General features: G+C 38.6%; 2 protein-coding genes across 2 annotated transcripts; both read right to left on the minus strand.

Moving 5' to 3' along the window:
* Positions 1-109: 109 nt before the first annotated feature.
* On the minus strand, positions 110-21,004 carry LOC134878009 (vascular cell adhesion protein 1-like). Its single transcript, XM_063903752.1, has 15 exons — positions 20,780-21,004; positions 19,297-19,572; positions 18,891-19,217; positions 17,625-17,891; positions 15,007-15,273; positions 14,752-14,904; positions 11,293-11,508; positions 10,515-10,757; positions 9,668-9,869; positions 3,780-3,803; positions 2,973-3,202; positions 1,800-2,066; positions 1,381-1,713; positions 702-956; positions 110-623 (listed from the first exon to the last, which is right to left on the minus strand). Exons 1-15 carry the CDS (start codon positions 20,835-20,837, stop codon positions 616-618), a joined length of 3,126 nt encoding a protein of 1,041 aa, XP_063759822.1. The 5' UTR covers positions 20,838-21,004; the 3' UTR covers positions 110-615.
* LOC134877425 (cell adhesion molecule 3-like) lies at positions 3,546-8,542 on the minus strand. Its single transcript, XM_063902902.1, has 5 exons — positions 8,287-8,542; positions 7,086-7,364; positions 6,631-6,957; positions 6,224-6,487; positions 3,546-5,959 (listed from the first exon to the last, which is right to left on the minus strand). The coding sequence occupies exons 1-5, from the start codon at positions 8,327-8,329 to the stop codon at positions 5,832-5,834; spliced, it is 1,041 nt and encodes a 346-aa protein (XP_063758972.1). The 5' UTR covers positions 8,330-8,542; the 3' UTR covers positions 3,546-5,831.
* Positions 21,005-21,337: the final 333 nt, after the last annotated feature.

The raw sequence follows: 21,337 nt of genomic DNA on the forward strand, positions 1-21,337 counted from the left end.
ACTTTGAAAACACAAAGAAATAAGACATGCTTTATAAAACATTTCATAATATAATAATAATAATAATAATGTTGGCAATAAGGGGATTTAAATGTAACAAAAGAAAACATAAATTTGTCATTTGACTTTTATTCATAAAGATAAGAAAATTAACAGTTCATATTTACAGTAATGGCCAGGTGATCTTCAACATTCCCTACTTCGTTTCCAGAATACATTAATAATAATGTTGTCATCATTTTTATATCAAGAGTAGCTACACATTGGAAAGATTACAAGATAATTTCATTAATACGAAAATAGATCTAGCAAATATATAAATTAGAAAAAGCATATCACATTGAAAGCCTAACTATATCCTAAATAACCAGTCTATCTCACACAATCTCTCATGTTAAAATATTGACAGTTTAAGCAACAGTTACCAAACAAAGTATATCAAATATATTGTTTTTAATTGAGATCTTATCCTGCCTGATAGCAAGATCCTCATAAATATCTGTTGAGTCATGAAGGTCATTTCCATCTCCAAACCTGCAGCGGTAAAATCCCTATTGTTGGATTCTCCTTGTGTGTCCATTGTGGTTATCTGATCCCTTCTCAGGACCTCCTGTTTCAAACACCTAAGTGAAAGCATAAAAAGATGCTAATTAAGAGGCAGTGTGTATAGACTACATGTGCACTTCAGAGTCCCATCATACCTTTGGTCTTGGCCTTGACAATGAACTCCTTGCTCTTCTTCTCCAGTGTATTGGAGGCCGTGCACGTGTAGGTCCCTGGCAGCAGTGAGGAGGAGGTAAGAGCTGCTTCATCGCCCGTCCCCTCAGGAATGGGATTGGAGGATTGCCAGCTGTACACAGGAGTAGGGTTCCCTGTGGCAGTGCAGTTTAAGGTCATTTCACCACCCACTGTAAGGTCCAAGACCACTGGTACTGGATCGAGGAACGTTGGAGGAACTAGTGCATAGATCACAAGGATTAGAACATTTACTATTAGTAATTAGTATTAAGTAAAACAAAAGTTGCCATTTCAGATTTATGTTATACTATTAAATTAGAAGTTTTTATACAGGGCAGCTTGTGAATTTCACCAAAGGATCATTAGAGTTTTATCTTAACATGTAATAATACAAAATGGGAACATTTGTTGATTTTGTTTTGTATTATTTAATTGAATCTGTCTAAATTTTAAAAGCTGTCAGATAAATGTATTGGAGTAAATAGTAAAAATGTTGGCTCTTAATTCAAGTAGAAGAACACAAAATGTATATACTCAAGAAAAACAGTTGTTACTTAGTTACCGTACTTTGTAACTGTATTATACAAATACATAACATCGATAATATGAGGACTGTTATTGCAGATCAGCCTCAGGACTTACAGTACACAGAGGCATTGAGAGGCTCCGAGGTCACAGTGGGAGGTGGCTGTGGTCCCTCTGGTCCAAGCTCAAGCTCTGCTACACATCTGTACTGTGCTCCATTCTCGGCTTTGGTTGGTGTGACCATGAGGATAGAGGACACTTGAACAGGCGAGGACGATGTGAGTTCAGAGAAGGAGTGATTGTATACCTCAGTCAGCCCCTTGTACCACCTCAGGGTGAGGTACTGAACAGGAGCAATATTTTGAACCTCACAGAGCAACTGGTACTCTTTTCCATCCACCATAGGGCCAGAGTGGTTCACAGGCCTGATGGAGACACTATCTGGGGTTTCTAAATAAATAAAAAGTTCAAGTCAAACAGGTTCATGTAAGTCAATAACATCAATTTCGACACTGTCTATTAAATAGTTGACTCACTGTAGAGGACAAGGTTGAGTTTTTCCTCACACTGTCTAGGAGCTGTGAAAAACACACCATAACAGATAGGCTCCTCTATCCAATCAATGAGACTGTCTACTTTCCACTGGACTGACAGGTCCTGTTGAGTGTGTGCAGCGCTGATAACAGACTCCCAGCCCAGGACACGAACTGGGCGAGTAGCCTCACAGCTGACCGACACAGGCTCCCCGAAGCCCACCACGACCCTGGAGGGCTTCAGGACAAGGGAGCAACCTTCAGCTGACACTGAGACACAAAGTGATGAAAGTATTAGTATCAAACTTATAAAACAGAATGGCATATTCAAGAGAAATATTCTATTATTGCGTATAGTTATTGATGCATTGTGTTATCACTTTAATTTTGCAGCTGGCAAAGGAGGAGCTAATTTTAATTACTTTATATATGACTGGGTAGCCTAACCTATACCCTTATACCCTTACTGCATCAGATGTATTTTCTTTATATTAATAATCTTTACTGCAAAGTTACTCAAGCTGTGAAATAAATGTAATACAATAAAACATAGGCTACAATATTTTCCTCAGAGATTTTGTGAAGTATCAGAAAATGGAAATACTAAGTATGCTACAGCCCTTGGTTACTTTTCACAAATGAAAACACAGCAGCAGTCATCGTCATTTTAGCCTGTTTCATCTCCACCAGCTTCTTTTCACTTGTTGCACTCGGCCTCTTTTTGTATGCAGGCTGTAGCCATAATGTTACCGTGTAACAACCAACAACACAGGAAATCAACGTAATAGCCTGTGTATAATTATATATAACTACCTTGATTATTATTTATTTTTATGCCATGTCAACAAAATGTTTGGTTTCTAGACCTTCTATAAGGAGTTCGGTTTACAGCTTAACTGTCAGCCCGTCATAATTGTAATTGTGAAACATACAGTAGTATTACAAACACCAACAGGCACATTTTCACACTACAAAGATTAACAATACTAATTACAACACAATTAGGGATTCCGCAAGGATTAAATAAACCAATGCTTAACGTCTTGCTGCTCTGGTTGTCGGTCTCACGTTCATTTGATCACAGACCATGTTATCGTTTTACCGACAATGTCTGCACCGAACGCCATCTATAACCCCATCAAGTGAGAAAACAACATGTTGTCAGGAAAATCTTACCTGAGTAAATCATGCAAAGTGTCAGAATCCATTTCAAAAAGTTGTTTCCCATGTTATCTTCTACACTGAGCCGTCGATTCAGGGGCGAGAGAGAGAGAAAATTCCAACTTGTACAAGCTTGGCAACTCTGCAGGGAACTATGTTGGAACAAAAGGGCCCCCTTCATCCCAGCTGACTTTGGGGGTGGGTGGGTGAAAGGGAAAGAGGGAAATTTAACAGGTGGCAGGCCTCTGAAAAACACAGCGAAATCCTTTGTACTGCACTGATCTTATATAAAATGCATTATAAACAGGAAATGTCAGGTCCCACCAGCAATGTAGACATTCACCACAAAGGGAATAATATTGTGCTGAAAGTATAAGATGAATACATCCAATTTCAATATCCATTTAAAAGCCTATAGTCTAAAAGAACAAGAGTTGGTGTTCAAAATGTCATTGTTTAAATATACCAATACATTTTCAATGCATGTATAATCATTTTGATACATTTAAAGCATGATCAAGTTAAAGTAATTTATCCATTCAACTGTCCTTTCTTCTCTAAACTAAAATAATGTCACATACACAGACATCCACATGAATCTGAACTTTATTTCATTTAGTCAAGGGTTGATGTTTCGTTTTGATACTTTCTACATTCCAGCCTTAGGTGTGACCACTTTCCAACCAGCGATTTGATCTGTAATTTCGGCCATCATGACTGTCTGTGAACAACAGCCTGTTTTCAGTTCTGCTTGCATTCTTGTATCCTCTTGCTTCTGAACTCTATGCTTTGTGAAATCCCAGCAGGCAGGAGTATTGGTACAGCATGTAGCTTGTAAGCCTCACACTGTGACCAGAATGCAACACAGCAGATCCGCTCTGACGCAACCGCAGTACAAGTGAGTAAGTAATCGGATGCTCTTTGGTGTGTTCATGGAGAGCACAGCTGGGACTCTCAATGTACAGATTAAAGTTCATGCTTCACTTTCAATATGCTGCTCTCTCTTCAAGTTCCCTAGAGAATTATGTTCAGCTTGTGTTTCTATAATAAACTTTTTTTTTTAACTCCTTGACAAATTCAGCAATATCCACTCTGCCAGGTTGTTATAGCAACACAGTCAGAGCATTAACAAACAGTGGTTTCTTGCTAAACCTTTAGTGAAAAAGACAAGGACTGAACATAAGGAGCATACTTAAAAAAATAAAAAATAAATAAAACGTTTATATTGGCAACCATAGGCAGGATAACAAATGCTCTCCTTTACATTGACTTTGTGCAATACTGATTAGTATGGCAGCCTCAGCACTGCATAATGTAAGCCAAAGAGAGAGTGAGCCATCCAGGGGATTTCCATCTATGCCTCATTCAGCCTTAGGATTTGGGGAAATTAACATTTTGGATCAAATAATCAGTTATTTTCCATTTCAAACACCTTCTATCATTCAAAATGTCCCTTATTTTACACATTTTGTCTTTGATACCAGAGGCTAATAAGGAAGAACAGACTTTTGGGTTTTTTTCAAACAGGATTTAGTGGCTCACAGTCACGTCATTTATTTAAAAAAAAGCATCTGATCCCTTGTCTTTATCATATGAAATTGTAGGCACGTCACAGAAATTGCATTGTCAGTCTTTTCAGTGCAAAAATAATCCAACATTCCAGAGCTGTACCAGCGCATATTTTAAAGAAATATTTGGCAAAACATATTTTACAGAACATTAATTGGCACAATTTATACATACAAAAAAAAAAGGCACTAAAGTAATAACAGTAACCATATTGTACTGTTTGGAAAGTATGAAGTGACTCTTTACCTGTGTGGATAAAAACATCATGTAGAACAGATAAACTTTAAAAAGTTTGGTCTTGTTTGGTTGGTTGAATAAAGGATAGAAATCAAGCCATAATGCAAGTAATAAGGCAACAATGGTTGTTGAGTCAGTACCATTCAGCAGTATCCACTAGTGCAACTCGTATCATTAGTTTGTTTAAGTTATAAGAGAAGAGGGCTGCAGCTACAGACTGCCAAATGCAAAGCAACCACTTGGAGGCAGAGGAACTCTACCACAATTTGGCACATTGACTTTGGCCTTCTAAATGTAATACATCTACTGTTTCTAATATTGTTCCATAAGCTCTATACAAGTCCCCACCTTAAAGTGTATACTAATTTCTTAGAAAAATGTGTGTCTCTTCCATGCTCACATCCCTTCCACATATTATTGCTTTGATGTTGGACAAGTAGCACGCATTTGGTTTACCAGAAGTGATGCTACAAAAACCTTTCTGCTGATAAAAGGTGGCTTAGAGTAACTCATACTGACACATACAGCAAGTGTTCAAGCCACAAGGCAAAACAAACAGCTTAAAGAAGTTAAAAAGCTCTGTAGAGCTGCAGAGTTGGGTGTTAATACTCCTGGTTTCAACAGTAATTTGATTAGGAAGTGCGGTTGCATGCATCTAGTAAGTAACCTGGGTTAGAGTCAGCTTTGGTGCAGGACACTTCAGAGAGGGAAAGTCTGTCACTGGCAGCAGTGGAAAGATGAAAGGTGAGATGTGTACCAAAGATATCCTGGTTTCTCCAAGTAACCTGATTTTGTGAGTGCATGTAAATGTACCATTTGTTAGTATAGCAATATTGATTAGTTGAGCTTTACAGACAGCTGAAGCAATGCAATGTCAACGCTACAGCACCCAAGCATGATAATGACGCTACAAAATAGCCGAGCAAACTGATTATACCTCTAGGCCTTTAAGAGACAGGGCACTATGTTAATCCAAGCACCAAAAAACCTCAATAATGTTACACTTACAAGGTAAACCCATTAAAAAAAAAGTTGGCCTCATACAGGTACTGATGAGGCAGGCTGTCCTTAGAGATAGCCTGCTTTGCTGAAAGAAAACGAGCCATCAGGTCTCACAAAAAGGAGACCGCAAATGAAGATCCCGGCTCCCAGGAACACAAATCCTCCAACCACGGCTGCAAAGGTAGTGTGGTTACCTGTGGGAGACGGGAGTTTTTGTTACATTGTGTCTCAGATCATCTGTTCAGACACTCTGGTCATGAAGCCGAAGAGTTTCTCTGTTTGTGATAAACCACACATCCCGAAATAAAGATTATTGCTAAGAACAAAGCCATTACAATTCCAGCAGTGGTTCCAGCGTGACTACCTGATGGAAAACAATAGCATTACCCAATTATGGAATTATCAAAACGGCAAAACAATAATAGAGTTGCTGTAAAATGTTATGAACAAAATCTTACTTGGAGGTTCATTGACTGTGAAATATTTGGTGCTGGAGCCCTGGGTATTGGACACTGTGCAGTTGTAGGTCCCTGGAAGCTGGATGGATGGGGTTAAAATGGGTTGACTGTCATTTGGATTCTTCTCTGTCAGTTGCATTGGGTGTGCGAAACCCCAGCTATATACCGGCATTGGGTTTCCTGTAGCAGTGCAATTCAAAATGATTTTACTCTGAGCTGTGAGTTCAAGGGTCTCATTTTCGGGCTTGGCGAAGACTGGCGAGTCTGAGGAAATAAATGTATTGAACATCCATACAGGGGAAACAAAAGAAAAACAAAGAGAAATTTAGATGTAAAAATAACACAATATTCTCTTTAAAAAACATCTAGAACTGTTATGGTTAATTCAAGATGCATTGAAAACTTACACAGTACAATCAGTTTGTGAAGCTTTGACTGGATCACGGGAAGGCTTTTAATTGGTGGCGAAAATAACAGCTTTGCTTCACACCAGACCTGAGCTCCGTTATAGCCTCTTTGGGCAGTCAGATTTAAGACAGATAAAGTATTGACTGGAAATTTTGTGGGATTGTTAAAGGAGTCATTATGGATTATACTATTTCCTATGTGCCAGGCAACAGAGAGGTTTCTTATTGGTGCAACATTTACAATGTCACAATGCATGCGATACGTTTCACCCTCTACCATGGGGCCCATTGGATTTGGCTGAGAGATGAAGGCACCGTCCGGCATTTCTGTATTTAAAAAAAAGTGACATAGTAGCAAAATAGTCAAAAAACTATCTTACATCACAAGTAGGCTACTGAATGATTAAACACTCCATGTTTTCTTATTGATTCACAGAAAGTTAAGGGCTACTTACTGTAAACTGTGAATTGTCTGACTTGTGAACACTGTTGATCATTTCTGAGATTGACGAAGCACTGAGGTGCTATGTCCCAGTCCTTCACTGAGTCTATTTTTAAGGCAACAGAAGATACCCCTTCGCGTAGTCCTGTCCCGGTACCGTAAATGGCTTCCCAGCCCATTGAGTCGATCTGGTTGGATGTTGAGCTGCAGTTGAGCGAGAAGGGTTCTCCAAATCTCACCACAACTTTGGGAGGGCTCACTTCGATATCACACGAGGAACTCACAGGCTTTCCTAAAAGTACAGGGTAAATATAGTTAACAGTAAAAGCAGCAGTGGCGTAGCTAGCCCTATTTTAGGTGGGTTTCAGCTCACCTAAAATGTTTTCAAGTCCACCCAAATGAACATTTTGAAATAAAACTAAATAAAAAAGGGCATTCACGTCTCATGCCCCTTTTTGAAAAATAACGTTTTTTAAATGAAAATATTTCCCTTAATTGTCATTGGTTATGGTATTTTTTACCTTGATTGATTGATATATTTTTCATATTAGTGTTGAGAGGTGTGCCCCCTCCCCTTACCAAGACCACGACGTTCAATTAGATCTAGCATATTAATTTCGCTCTCAAAGTGCATCAGATGCATGCAATTCACTTTGAAATGTTAAAAAAAAATCTGCCTGGGGGAGCATACCCCCGGACCCCTAGAGGATGTGAAGGCTAAATAACATAGACCTGGTTAACTTGAAGAATATATTGAAGACGCAACCAGCACAAACCACTATGGGGGTGTAGTGGCAAATTTGCTCAGTGCAAAACTCCCAGAGTTACTTATCCACCATCATGCCGTCTGAGTTCCTGGTTATTGTACTACCATGCAGGTGTACAATAACACCTACTAATAAAAGGTAGAACTAATGATCTGACGGCTATACCTTGTGAACAAGGGAAATGCATGTTTTAGAACAGTAAAACAGTTTTTACACCAACAATACGTTACGATAGGTAATACATTTTACGCTAAATATACGTGTCTTTTTAGAGGCTGATAATGATTCAATCACGACCCCCGGTGATAAAAAGCAAACCATGTGAATGAGATCAGCCTTAAGCAGACAAAGCAAACAATGGGCGGAGGTCAGCCAGTGGAGTCGAGGCTGCAAAATACAAAGACAATAGTAGGCCTTCCAACTTTGCATTCAATGCAAACAACTTACCTGTACACGTTAAAAGGACGATTAAAACGATGAACCACTTCATGGTTTCTCCGTCGTACAAACCAGAACAACTCTTAGGACTAAATAAAACTCAAATATGGTTGACAAAATCCGAGATCCTCGAAGCCACTTTCTCTTTCACTTGGTGACCGTCTAAGAATGAGATCACGTCTTAAATCACGCAAGTAGTCTAACGTTATCCAGTTGTGATGCATTAACGTGCTCCTCGTAATTTCCTAATACTAGCCTCTAGAGTGGCATGTGTTTGTTGGAAGTAAACAGTGTCATTAGGCGGGGACTAAACACCAGATTAAAGGAAGCACGGCTGATTGGTTTTGTCTTTTTCATCGACTGATTGATTGATCGATTGAAAAACATCCGGGAATGCGCGTTCCAGAAAATGTCTCCTCTATAACAGGAAGTGTTTCTTGAGCAACCACAGTATTTCCTACAGCATGGGAAGGCAGCAAATATAGTTTGCAACCCAGCTCGTAATACCGGCTGGCTTCAGTTAACAGCATCCTGCGCTGGAGTCGGTCCATCAACACGAAGGTTGAAGACACACAAAAAAAGTGTTATTTAGCTTTATATCATACATTTATACACATCTGATGTATTCAAGCATGCAAGGTTTCGATAACAAAGTTATCTGTAAAAAACCTTTTTATTATTAAAATACAGTTTACATCAGTCACAAATATTTACAGCTTTATTCACACATCTTTTCATGTCCCTCACATTGAATTAACGTTTACACACCTGACTGACCTCCATGTTGAATACAAAATTGTTTAATCTTTGCTGTTTTTCTCATAAATAAATATAATTGTTTTGCATTTACATAAAATATCCTGAATCTACAATTGTTATAGGCAATACATGCCTGCAGTAATTCATACAAAAGCATAATACTGTGGCACAAGTCAATTTGTCCCATAAGGCCAAAGCCAGATACAACAAGGCACAATGGAGCACCTTGCACAGAGAAGGCTACAAACTCACAAAGAAGTGCAGAGTGGCTTACAATGAATGGCAAAGGGACAATGGGGTCAATGAATAGAGCTGTCACACCTTCAGAGGCAACAACATTGTGAACAAAAAACATGCGATAGAGAAAAACAATAAAACAAGTTTCTTGCCATTTTCAGCCTCTTTTGTCTTTCCAGTGAAAAAGGTAAAATCCAGTAGTAAATATAAAATTGTACATCTCAAGCCAAGCTTCATTATTTTTGTATGATAGGATTATTCCATAAATGGTTAAATACTAACTCCAGGCAGAGTGGTATTCAGGTTCACACACACTTTAGTTTCTGGTGGCAGAGAGATGCATCTCATTCAGAGTGGTCAGCTATTCATTCTGTGCTACCCATAGATGCAGTGCTAAGACAGTTTAGTCATATCGAACTGCGTGTCCCATCCGTTGTGGGCTACGTTGCCACTGTGAGTGTCGAGTTTGGCATTTTTAAGACTGTAGCGGCGCATCTTGGTGTTCTTGTAGTAGATTGAGTAGATGAAGAGGAAGACGATGGAGATGGCAACTACTGTGACAGCCACGAATCCAGCTATGAGGGGAAGGTAGTCCTCTGTAATGAAACCAAACAGGCAACATATTAACACTTACGCATATTAGAATAAACGGCTAAAAATACAAGGGTCTGATTTCTTTCATGCTTCAACACATGCTTATTACTATATGTGAACTTTTATGCCAGAAATGTCATCGTTTTTTCTACTGCAGGTTATATAAAGATGCACTTTGTTATTTGGATGAAAAATGTACAAATTAAAGTGCAATGCTAAATGTAAACATATTTGAATGTATGACTTAGGAACAGACAGAAAGACAGGCTTATGGGGTTTATAAAATAATCAAATATGGAATATCTACAATGATAAACTATTTCAACAGCAAGCAAGTCATTGTATAAAAATAAGTGTAAATATTCCAACAAACGTACCTTTACCTCCAATAATTTCTCCAGCAAATCGCTCAAAAAGATCACACGGCGGCATTTTGAAATGGGTTTATATAGCTGGATAGAATTGTCCTTGTATGTGTTTTGCTCTGCTCCTTAAGGTTAACCCCTATTCATGAAATATATTTAGCATATAAAGGCCATCCAGAGCAAAATGATATAATGGATAGTAATCTAGTTAAATAAAGATTAAAAATTGAGTTGCTTCAACCCCTGCAAGGGATCTGTTTAACTATAACGGGGCATTTTTACCTTTTAAAATCACCTCGACCACATGGGAGGTGGAATCCACTTTATTTGTAGCGTTGCATCTGTAAATGCCGGCTTCAGACGCGATGAGTGTGTGTTCAGAAATGTGGGGCACTTTGACTGTGCTGTAGAACCACTGGATCTTCGGAGGGGGGTGACCATCGGCTTCACAAACAAGCTCCTCAGGATAACCTCTGAAGACTGGGATCTTCTGTGGAAGCTTTGTGGTATTAATGCTGGGCTTATCTGTTGAGAAATAAAGGCAATAAAACATTATAAATGTGCACTTACTAACAGGAAAACAACACGCTTTTGAGATTGTTGTACTGAAAATATTTTAAAAATCTTTATATGCTTTACGATAAAGGGACATTGAAACCGGGATATCATACCATAATCAATTGAAAATGCAAAACTTGATAATAATATTTAACAAAATAGCATAAAAATGAAATACATAACATAAGAGGGAAAAAACCCAGCTGAAAAATCATTTAAAACATAAAGTTGCAAATATTAAAATCAGCCTATATTTGCATGAAGCTCATCTACACCAATACACACTGCAGCAGCATCAACATGTCTCCCTTATCATCAATCTGCTCTTCTCTACATCAGTAGAGGATTTTTGAATGGAAAGGAAAAATAATATTTCGTCTTGAGAGCACTCTCTGACTCTCTCTTCATGAGTTTAAGTATGTGATTGCCATTCAATGTCCACCATCACTTGATCTTACATTGATAACGATCTACTGAGCAGCAAATGTAAGTGTGATCTTACAGTGGACGGTGATGTTCAGAGGACTGGACATCATTTGAGGAGGCTTTAATCCTTCAGCTCCAAGATCCAATATAGCCTCACATCTGAACTCTGCTCTCTTGTCATTTCTGTCCAGAGTGAAGCTGATGGTAGACGACACGTTCAGCGGGGACCGGACAGCACTGATGTCACAATTTGTGTTGTTCTCAGGCAGGCAGCCAGTCACTTGCAGTGAACCTGGACATTTGGGGGATAATTAAAAGAAAGAAAAGGGCAATGAATAAAGGTGTTTTGTGTTTTTTCCTCACTGTGTATGTTCGAGTTACATTAACACAATGATAAACTGAAATAATCCCTAAAACCTAGCACATGGAACATTGGTGCAATTTCTTGTCCTTAGACTGATGAGCACATATAGTCACAAAAAAAATAAAGGGGTTTGCAGATAGTATCATGAAGTTATTGAAACATAGATGCAAAAATGTGAGAAACTAGTCACATCATGTCTAATAAAAATATGATCACATTAACAAATGTCCCTCACAGTACACACCACTTTCCTTTCTCCTAATGATGCTGGTTGTTTAATGAGCAACATCTGATTAAAAAAGGAAATGAGGCAAATCATCAATAGGATCACTAATGAATGAAGGTTAATTACACATGTTCGGGGCTGTGTAGGATGTGTTGTCATTAATTTTGTAAATACAAGTCCTAATTTGTCTTCCATAATAGGTTATATAAATGAGTGCTGAATAATTATGTTGTTTATCCTTCCCTCAAGAGGCTTTGTCCTCTGCCAGGTTGCCATTGCAAATAAGAATTTCTAACAATGATTTGACTGTTTAAATAAAGGTTAAAAAACAGTTGAACTCTTCAATATCCTTACTATTAAAGCCAAACAAAGACCCATTAGAACCTTCGTCATACCGTCCAGTCTCTTTATTAAATGTCGATTTTAAAATATTACCCAAATGCCTTGCTGGACGCTGGAGAAAAGTTTACCAACAATAATATCACAGGATCAGACTGGGTTTATTAAAGGAAGGCACGGGTTTTTTGAGCAGATTGTTTCAAATCTTATACACTCCCTCCTCACCTCAGCCTGAGATCATTTTATCACTTGATGCCGAAAAGGCCTTTGACCGGGTAGAATGGGACTATTTATACTATACCCTCACAAAATTTGGATTAGATTAGGGGCACACTATATATCATGGGTAAAATTATTGTATTCATCCCCGATGGCACAAGTGAAAACCAACCGAGATATATCAAATTATTTCCCACTTCACCGTGGTACAAGGCAGGGCTGCCCCCTATCTCCCCTTCTCTTTGCACTAGCCATTGAGCCCCTTGCCGTTAAACTCTGTTCCGAGGCACATTTTAAAGGAGTGTTCAGATCTGGAGATGAACATAAACTTCCCCTACATGCGGATGATCTTCTGCTCTATATTTCTGGGTCAGTATACTTAACCGCTTCGGAGAAATCTCAGGCTATAAATTAAACCTTCAGAAGAGTGAGCTGCTTCTTATAAATGCTATAGCAAAGATTCTTCCTCTTCAAAACTTTGGTCTGAGACAAACATCTGAGTATATCACTTACTTAGGGGTCAAAGTTCCCCAATTGCACAACAAACTCTTTGATCAGAATTTTACCAGCCTCTTAGAATCAGTCAGGAAAGATTTACAGAGATGGAGTACACTACCCCTGTCCCTGGCTGGCCGAATCAATGCTGTTAAGATGAACGTCTTATCAAAATGTCTTTATTTGTTTCAATGTGTGCCAGTATTGATGAGAAGAAAATTCTTTGTTTATTTGGAATAATAAACCTGCAAGAATTCGTAAGGCTTTTTTGCAAAGGCCAAAGCGATCAGGGGTAATGGCTTTACTTAACTTTGAATATTACTACTGGCTGCTGATATTCGTAGCATGTTATTTTGGAAAACGTTGTTGGATAAACAACAACCATCCCGGTTGGTCACTTAAGTCTCATTTTGTAAATTATCTTCACTTCCTGCTGTCTTGACATGCCCCATACCAGTAGAACTCTCTGCATATAAAAATAACCCAACACTGGGACATTCCCTTAGGATCTGGGTTCAGTTTAGGAAAAGATTTGGACTTGTATCAATGCCCCTCTCAGCACCAATTGATCAAAATCATTCCTTCCCCCCCTCACTGCAGGACTTGGCTTTTAAAATCTAGAAGATAAAAGGTATCAAATCTTTTGGAGATTTATATATTGATGATACTTTTGCCTCATTCACCCAGCTGAAGCAGAAATATAATCTTAATAACAACCAGTTTTTTAGATATCTGCAGGTTAGAAACTTCGCTCAAACTAATCTAGTTCAGTTCCCTTATCCACCAGATAAAACCACATTAGACCATATTTTGGATATTAACCCACTTGGAAGGGGTGTGGTTGCTCAAATATATAATTTAATTTCGCAACTTGACTGTCCCTCCTTATCTATAATTAAGGGCCTATGGGAAGAGGATCTGCAGTTACAACTGGACGAGGACACATGGGCTTCGATTCTAGACAAGGCCCACTCCTATCTGCGCACGGCATGGACTCCTGCAGTGTAACATTTTCCACCGTCTTCACTATACTAAGGTGAAATTAGCCACATTTTATCCTAATGTGAGCCCCTTATGTGCTAGGTGTAAACATCAAGTAGGGACTCTTATCCACACTTTTTGGACTTGTCCCTGGCTTTGTAAGTACTGGGAATATGTTTTTAAAACTCTATCAAAGGTATTTGAGATCCCTTTCAATCAGTCTTCACTGACAGCATTGTTTGGAGTGGTGACTGAAGAAGCTCACCTTCCAAAATATACATTAAATGCTATTGCTTTTGCATCTCTGATTGCTCGACGGCTAATTCTTCTCAAATGAAAGGACGAAGCACCACCCACACATACGCACTGGATTAGAGATCTAATCTAGGTTTTTGCAACTAGAGAAAGTCCGGTCCACTCTGAGGGGATCAACTGATAGATTTTACAAGGCCTGGCAGCCGTTCATCACACACGTAGAGAACTGCAAGCTGGATTTAACAATTTGAGGATGAATGTGTCTAGAGTTGAGTGTTGCTGAAATGTGGGATGCATCAATTCTAATTGAATGCATCTGATTTATTTTGCCCTTTTTTATTATTTTTTGTCTTTCTTTTTTTTGTTTGTTTGTTTGTTTTTGTCTCCATTTTCAGAAATTGTATACATATCTCTTTTATTCTGTTTCTCAAAAAGATCTATGTATTTATCATTCATTTTAATTTTTATTTAGTTACTTGTTTTCTTTTGTGATGGGACGTGGGTGGGGGGTGTATTTTTATAATATTACAGCACACAAGGAAGCAAACACTTACTGATGGCTGACCTGTGCTAACTTATGCTACAGTTAAGCAGAGGAAGATGCAATAATATTATATGTATAATATGGGGTGAACAGTCCTAAGAACATTCCTCACCTTTTGATAACTTTCTATTCCCTTGGTACCACTGCACAACGAGGTTCCCTGCTGGAGCAACGTTGGTGATGTCACACTGCAGCTGGAACTCCTTGTTCTCCACCACTGAGCTCAAGTTGTGCACAGTAGAAACGAACACACTGTCTGGTGTTTCTGAAGAGATGAAATACAAATTAAAAACTAGGATTGTTCCAACATTTTAGATATATGTTAAAAGTTGATGACAATTAAAGTAATACAATTAGAAATACATACTGTAGAGAGTGAAGTTTAAATGTTTCTTGCATATTCCTGTTATGTTAAATGTTGCAGTACAAACAGGCTTTAGGTCCCAGTCTTCATTGGTGTCAACAGACCAAATTGAGTTTTTAGTAATGGCACCCTGCCGAACCTCCCAGTAGATTTCTTTCAAATGTCTTTTGTTGGTGGATTTTGGCTTGCATGTCACATTTTGCTCTCTGGCTTGGTATTGTACCACCATCCTCGCTGGAGTTATTTCAATGGGGCATTCTTGCCCGGCACCTAAGGAATGTAGAAGGGGCAGCAAATGTTATTCAAAGTCTACACATATCAATCTTAACACAACATTTCCTCATCAAGGGCAGTGTTGAAATGTTGTGGAATGACTGACGAACAAAAGCTGCGTCTCAGGAGGAAACAGGAAAAGCCTCAGGAAGGATATACACCACTCCCATAGGAGAGGTCTAGACTAGCTTTCTCCATTCTTTATTTTGGATTTTAACGTTATATCATTACCTGAAGATATATGCGTCACATTCCTAAAGCCCATTTGCAATTCACAGTAATTTAACTTGGAAAGATACAATGTTATCAACTAACTATAAACACAGGATGTGAGAGGAAGCTTGAAACATTAGATTAGATGGACAAAAGGTCATAGTCATATTAACTAAGTATTACACCATTAAAGCACTTGTTTTTCCATAAGCCTTCACACAAACACACACAAGTATTATGTTTTCCCATTCAAAGCACATTTAGATAGTACATAACCACAAAATCTGAAAAGCTAGTCTCTTTTTAAATAGTTAAAACTTCACTGTTGCTTTAAGTTAGCTCCTCATCACTTATCACTCATCACGCTACATAAATAGACCAATACAATCCCGCGTTTTGTTCCTTATAAATCTACCAGCCTAATGGAGCCATTTCAATATCGACACAAAAGAAAACATGAGGTCTATAACTTCGCTGTCAACTTACTCCGTGTCCCGTTAGAAAGCCACAGCAGCTCTAAAGCCAGGAGGACTGAAAGAAGTCGAATATAGTTTAAATCTTCCATTAGAAGAAAGTTTATCCAGCGGCGGTTGACCCTCTTTTGTTAGACTGAGCACCTCTGAGGTTTTTCCTGCTTCCCCTTAGCTACATGGGACCAGCCGGCGGCTACTTGTTGACTTTTTGTGAAATAGCTAAGCTAAGCTATGGCTGTAGGCACTGCTCCCAGCTCTACATCCCGGCAGAGGAAATAGGGAAAAAGCCCCCCCCTCAGCACTGGTCGCTGGTCACAAACACACACACACACGCACGCACAAACACACACACACACACACACACACACACACACACACACACACACACACACACACACACACACACACTTGAAGCCCTCACACCCACTGTGTCTATAAATGTAACTATGAGTTGCGCCAGTTGGCCACAGTCAGGCGTTAGCTAGTTATAGCATTATGATAAATTGTTCTAAAAGGGGTGAATGTATCCAAATGAGTCCCTTTAGAGTACATTGGTTCCAATTAAAAGCCTTTGGTAATGTGTTATAAAGGTTTACAATAACAGTAGGTGTAAAACCATACATATCAATTGTAAATATTACAAATTGGGAAACTAGCCTTGTTAGCTGCTCTCTGTGTCTAGCCTACTTTAGGCCAAAATGTGAAGGCTTTGAAGCTGTCAAGTAAGGGCTGGATGAATCCCTTAATCTCAGCAACATTTCAAGGAAAAAGGCTGTTGTACTGAACCGGGTCTGCAAGTCCACAGCTTACTTCTGTCTTCAAATATGAATATTGAAATATGAAAATACAGTGTCTGCATGTGCAAAGGAGAGCTCACTACTCTAAATGTGTAGTGCTCAGTAGATATTTTAGGCCATGGATTTTTGGTAAGTATTGAAAATCTATTGGATGTCAATTTTTTAAAGCTTCAACAAACAGCAAACTGAACAACACAGTTTGCTGTTTGTTTGCCTCAATAACAGGATAGGATACAAGTCATTCTAGCCTTCAAATATGATGAAGATAAGTGCTGTTGTCCTAAAGAGGACCCTCTCAAACACAAACTGGGAATGCCCTATTGACTTGTTTTTGTTAAGCCGATCTGTCTGGTGAGTTCAGGTGGTTTTATACTGTGAACTTGTAATCAATTTCAACTTGTTTTATACATTATTCCTAGTGATGTGCAAACTGGTGAGAACATGCAGTGTTATTCCATGTTTTTTGCATGATTTTCTTTTCCTTTAAAATAAATATTGGTACTGTACTGGTTTGTCATTTAAGGTCTTTGAAGTCATGGCCAAAAAACCCATCAACTAATATTTGCCTATACAGCAGCATACTTTTTATTGTGCAAATTAGTCAGAGCCTCTTAAATAAAATGCTGTTTATTTCCATTCTTGCTTTTTCTCCCTTTCCTCTCACAAATTGATGTTACTTATTTGCCAAAAAAAAAACAAGAAATGCACAATTATGTCAAAGATGATTCAGACTGACAGAATTGTTGTTCTTGAAAGATTCTGTAGATATGGCCAATATATAGTTTGCGGAAATTATTTTGGCATCATAATCACAAAGGAAAAATCTGATACTCTGACAGCCTACTATACATAATATTGACCCTACCTTTTACCGTGATTATGGCTGTTTTAGAGACATTTCCTCTGTCATTCCCGGCGTGACATGTGTAGGAGCCATTGTTGTATACAGTAGCGTTGTAGATATGTAGACGGGACACTCCATCTTCATTTTCCTCCACCACATTGGCCACAGTCCGATAATAATCCCAGAAATAGTTTGGTCGTGGGTTGCCCTTTGAGGAGCACTTCAGCCAGACATCGGAACCAATATCAACTTCTGAGTCTTCAAGCTCCACTATCTGTGATGGTGCGTCTACAGACAACAGTGAAACAATATAAGTCATCATAAAAAAGGCTCACAATCACTTATATACGACATTAATCTCCACTATGACGTCGATACTTGACAGATTGTTTAAGGCTGTGATCACACACTGCCCTGTATCACTTGTTGTGAAGCACTCTGGAAGGTCCACCTCCTCTCCATCTTTAAACCACTTAATCTCCGGTTTAGGAAAGCCCTTAACAGTGCAGGAGAGGTTGTGAGGAGCGTATTCCAGTGCAGCGTAATCTGTTCTTATTTGAATCTCTGTTTGTTGGTGTGTTGGGTTGTTAAAAGTTGTTTAAATTACCACCATCTCAATCAGCTACAATAATAAACAGTATTTAAACATTAAGGGATAAGTAATAGTAATCAAAACATATAATAATATAACAAGCTGGGCATTCTTAATACACATTATTTATACTTATATTTATACCTTAAATATATTAAGATAAAAACATGTCCAGGCTGTTACTTGAAGCCTTGAAATTCACTTGCAATAGAGTCGTTTTTATAATGTAGTATTGCTTTTTAAAATGAAGTAAAACACTACAAAACAGATTAAAGGAACAATCTTGACAACAGGAAAAGCAGAACCCAGAGTCTGTGTAAAATATATTTGCAAAATGTTGGAAATATACAGTAATCCCCAAAATAATATTGTCTTAATGCTCAAGGGGACTGCTGTTTGTGACGATGACTTATCACTTTATTGACCTAGCGTTGGCTCTTCAAGTGCCCTTTTATTTCTGCAGACCTCTCAAAGGGCATTTTAATTACTAAACAATAATGTAATGGGTTCTTCATTGGCCCATGATACACCCTTCCTACTAAATTCATGTAACTCAAGCCTGTAGTGTTTATTTAATCCGGTTAAAGAAAAACAAACCTTGATGGAGATAACACATAACATTGTCAGTTTTCTTAAAGCCTAATTAACTTAAATAGGCCTTCAGATTGGTGAGTGGGTATGAGTTATATACTTACAATGCACTGTAATATAATACTCTTCTGAGGATGCATTTAGTTGTGGACCCTCAGGCCGGAGGTCCAAGTGTTCCTCACATCTGATTGTTGCTCCGTTGTCTTGTCTGGTAGGTGTGAAGCTGAATATAGATGACTGATTCACTGGTTTCTTACTGGGATTTTTAAAAGTGTCTTCAAAGACCATTTCATCTCCTTTGTACCACTTTACAGTGAGATTTTTAACAGGTGCTATGTTCTGGATGTCACATGTGAAATTATTTTGCTTCCCTTCGTGCATCACCATATTTGGGCCACTGCTGGAGCTGAGACTGATGTTTTCTGGGAATGCTGGAGAATAGTAGAGATTTTCAGAAACAGTATCAGATAGAGTATCATTCTGATTTCTTACAAAATGAGCAAGACTTACTGTAAAGTACAATTTCAAGGATTTTGAAGCACTGGTTAAATGAACTGTTCAGGGACAGGTTGATGTAGCATTTGGCAGAAATACTCCATTCTTTTAGCTCCGCCACTGTCCAGGCCAGATGGGAGACCTCCTTTAGACTTATGCCTCCTTCTGTAGCCTCCCACCCTATTCCATCCAACAGGCTCTCTGATGTGCTGCAGTTGACTGACACAGAGTCTCCATATCTCACCACAACACTGGGGGGGCTCAACTCAATGGGACAGGACGTAACTACACCTGCAGCATGGGACATGACATGGCACATTCAAATAATTAGCAAAAGAGAAACATTTCCTTTTATGTGTTGTATGTAAGGTGATTAAAATGCATCAAACAACTGCCTGCCATTTGGGTTTCGATTGCATGTCCACTGTGCGTCAATAATAGCAGCTATATGGAGTGAAAAATATACATCAGTGTTTTAATTACCAGACAAGGTAATAGGGCGCTGGGTCTCAGCTTCTTGACACAGCCACGATACAGATTAGATATCTAAGAAGAGGTTGTTTCTTTGGTGAAATTGAAGTTGGAATTAGGTTAAATGGAAAACAGTTTCATTTAGATTTGAGCGACATATGTTCAGAAGCCAGAGCTGGTCATCAAGGAGTGAGCAGGAAGTCCATGTTCTGCCATAGGTGCTTTCCCAACTTCCCCAATTAGCCATAGCCCTTTTAAATACGGTTTTAAAACAATTTAATTAACAAAATAAAGTATCAATTGTCAAACACCATAGCTTGAATACTAATGGCATAACAACACCCCAAATGTTAAAGAAATTGTGTTTGTGGATTTATGCAATTTCAATTTTTTTTCCAGAAAATCAAATATTTAGGCATGAACAATTGTCTCTGTATCCTCATCTTCTTCTAAATCCTTCCTATAGCTCACTTTGGTAAAGATTCAGAACAGTGGAATAATGTTTGGCTGTGTTCAGCTCTCTTTCAAGATGTGCAGCTTCAGTCAATGCCAGTAAATTGAGCAACACTGTTACATAAATAGGTTTCTTTCTACTAAACTTAAGTAAGGGGTCGGGTTTTATTCCATAAACCTTTGTTTGTCAAGGCTGGTCAAAGGTTTTTAAAGTTATTCTGAGATTAATCAAGGTATTATTCTATAAGAGTCTTCTAATAACCCAAAGTGAAAGCTCTTTGTTTGCCCTCCGTGCTGAATGCGCTGGTAGTGCCTTTCTTTTCATGTGATACCGCTCCCTTCTGGTTAAAGCAAAGTTGTGCACCCATCATTTCCACCTCACACTTCTACCTATCCTATCTGTTATTGGCGCTTGGTTTATTATAGCATTTACTCGTTTACAGCATTTTCGGAGCCCATCAAATTAAATCTAGGGTTCATTTAATGGTTAACTATTAAATATTGCCTCTGTTTATTAAGAATACACAAATAAAGGTGAGAATGTTAAAGCCTTCTGAGCATTGTGAAGACCTACCTGTCGCACTGAGCAGGACCCCCACGAAGAGTCGAATAAATGATGTACTCTCACTCATTTCCTTTGTTTACTCATTGGATTTGAACAATCTCCTTTCTGTCGTTTATCCCAGCTCTGCTCGGCTTTTCTCCTGGGCTGCAGTGTCCGATCCGTAATAAACCAATGAAGTACATTCAGAAGATAGAGCAGAGAGAGGAACACAGCCAGCACACTGGTAAGTATGCTCGCTCTCTCTCTCTCTCTCTCTCTCTCTCTCTCTCTCTCTCTCTCTCTCTCTCTCTCTCTCTCCCCCCCCCCTCTCTTTCTCTCTCTATTTCTGTATGGTCGCTGGTGGTTTGTGTGTGGGATTTTTTTTTCATTTATGAGTCAGGCATGTTACTTAGCCCAGTTGTTCTGCTGCTATGTTGTTTTTGGCACATTTACATAGATTTATGTTTGTATTTCTAACATTGAATTGACCAAATCTGAAAATATCTGATTAAATTGAGATTGGGTCGATTAGGATTTAGACCATTTATGATACTTTGTGAAGCACCTTTGAACAACAAACATAATAGG

This window comes from Eleginops maclovinus, chromosome 16, assembly GCF_036324505.1.
Source record: "Eleginops maclovinus isolate JMC-PN-2008 ecotype Puerto Natales chromosome 16, JC_Emac_rtc_rv5, whole genome shotgun sequence".
Classification (NCBI taxonomy): domain Eukaryota; kingdom Metazoa; phylum Chordata; class Actinopteri; order Perciformes; family Eleginopidae; genus Eleginops; species Eleginops maclovinus.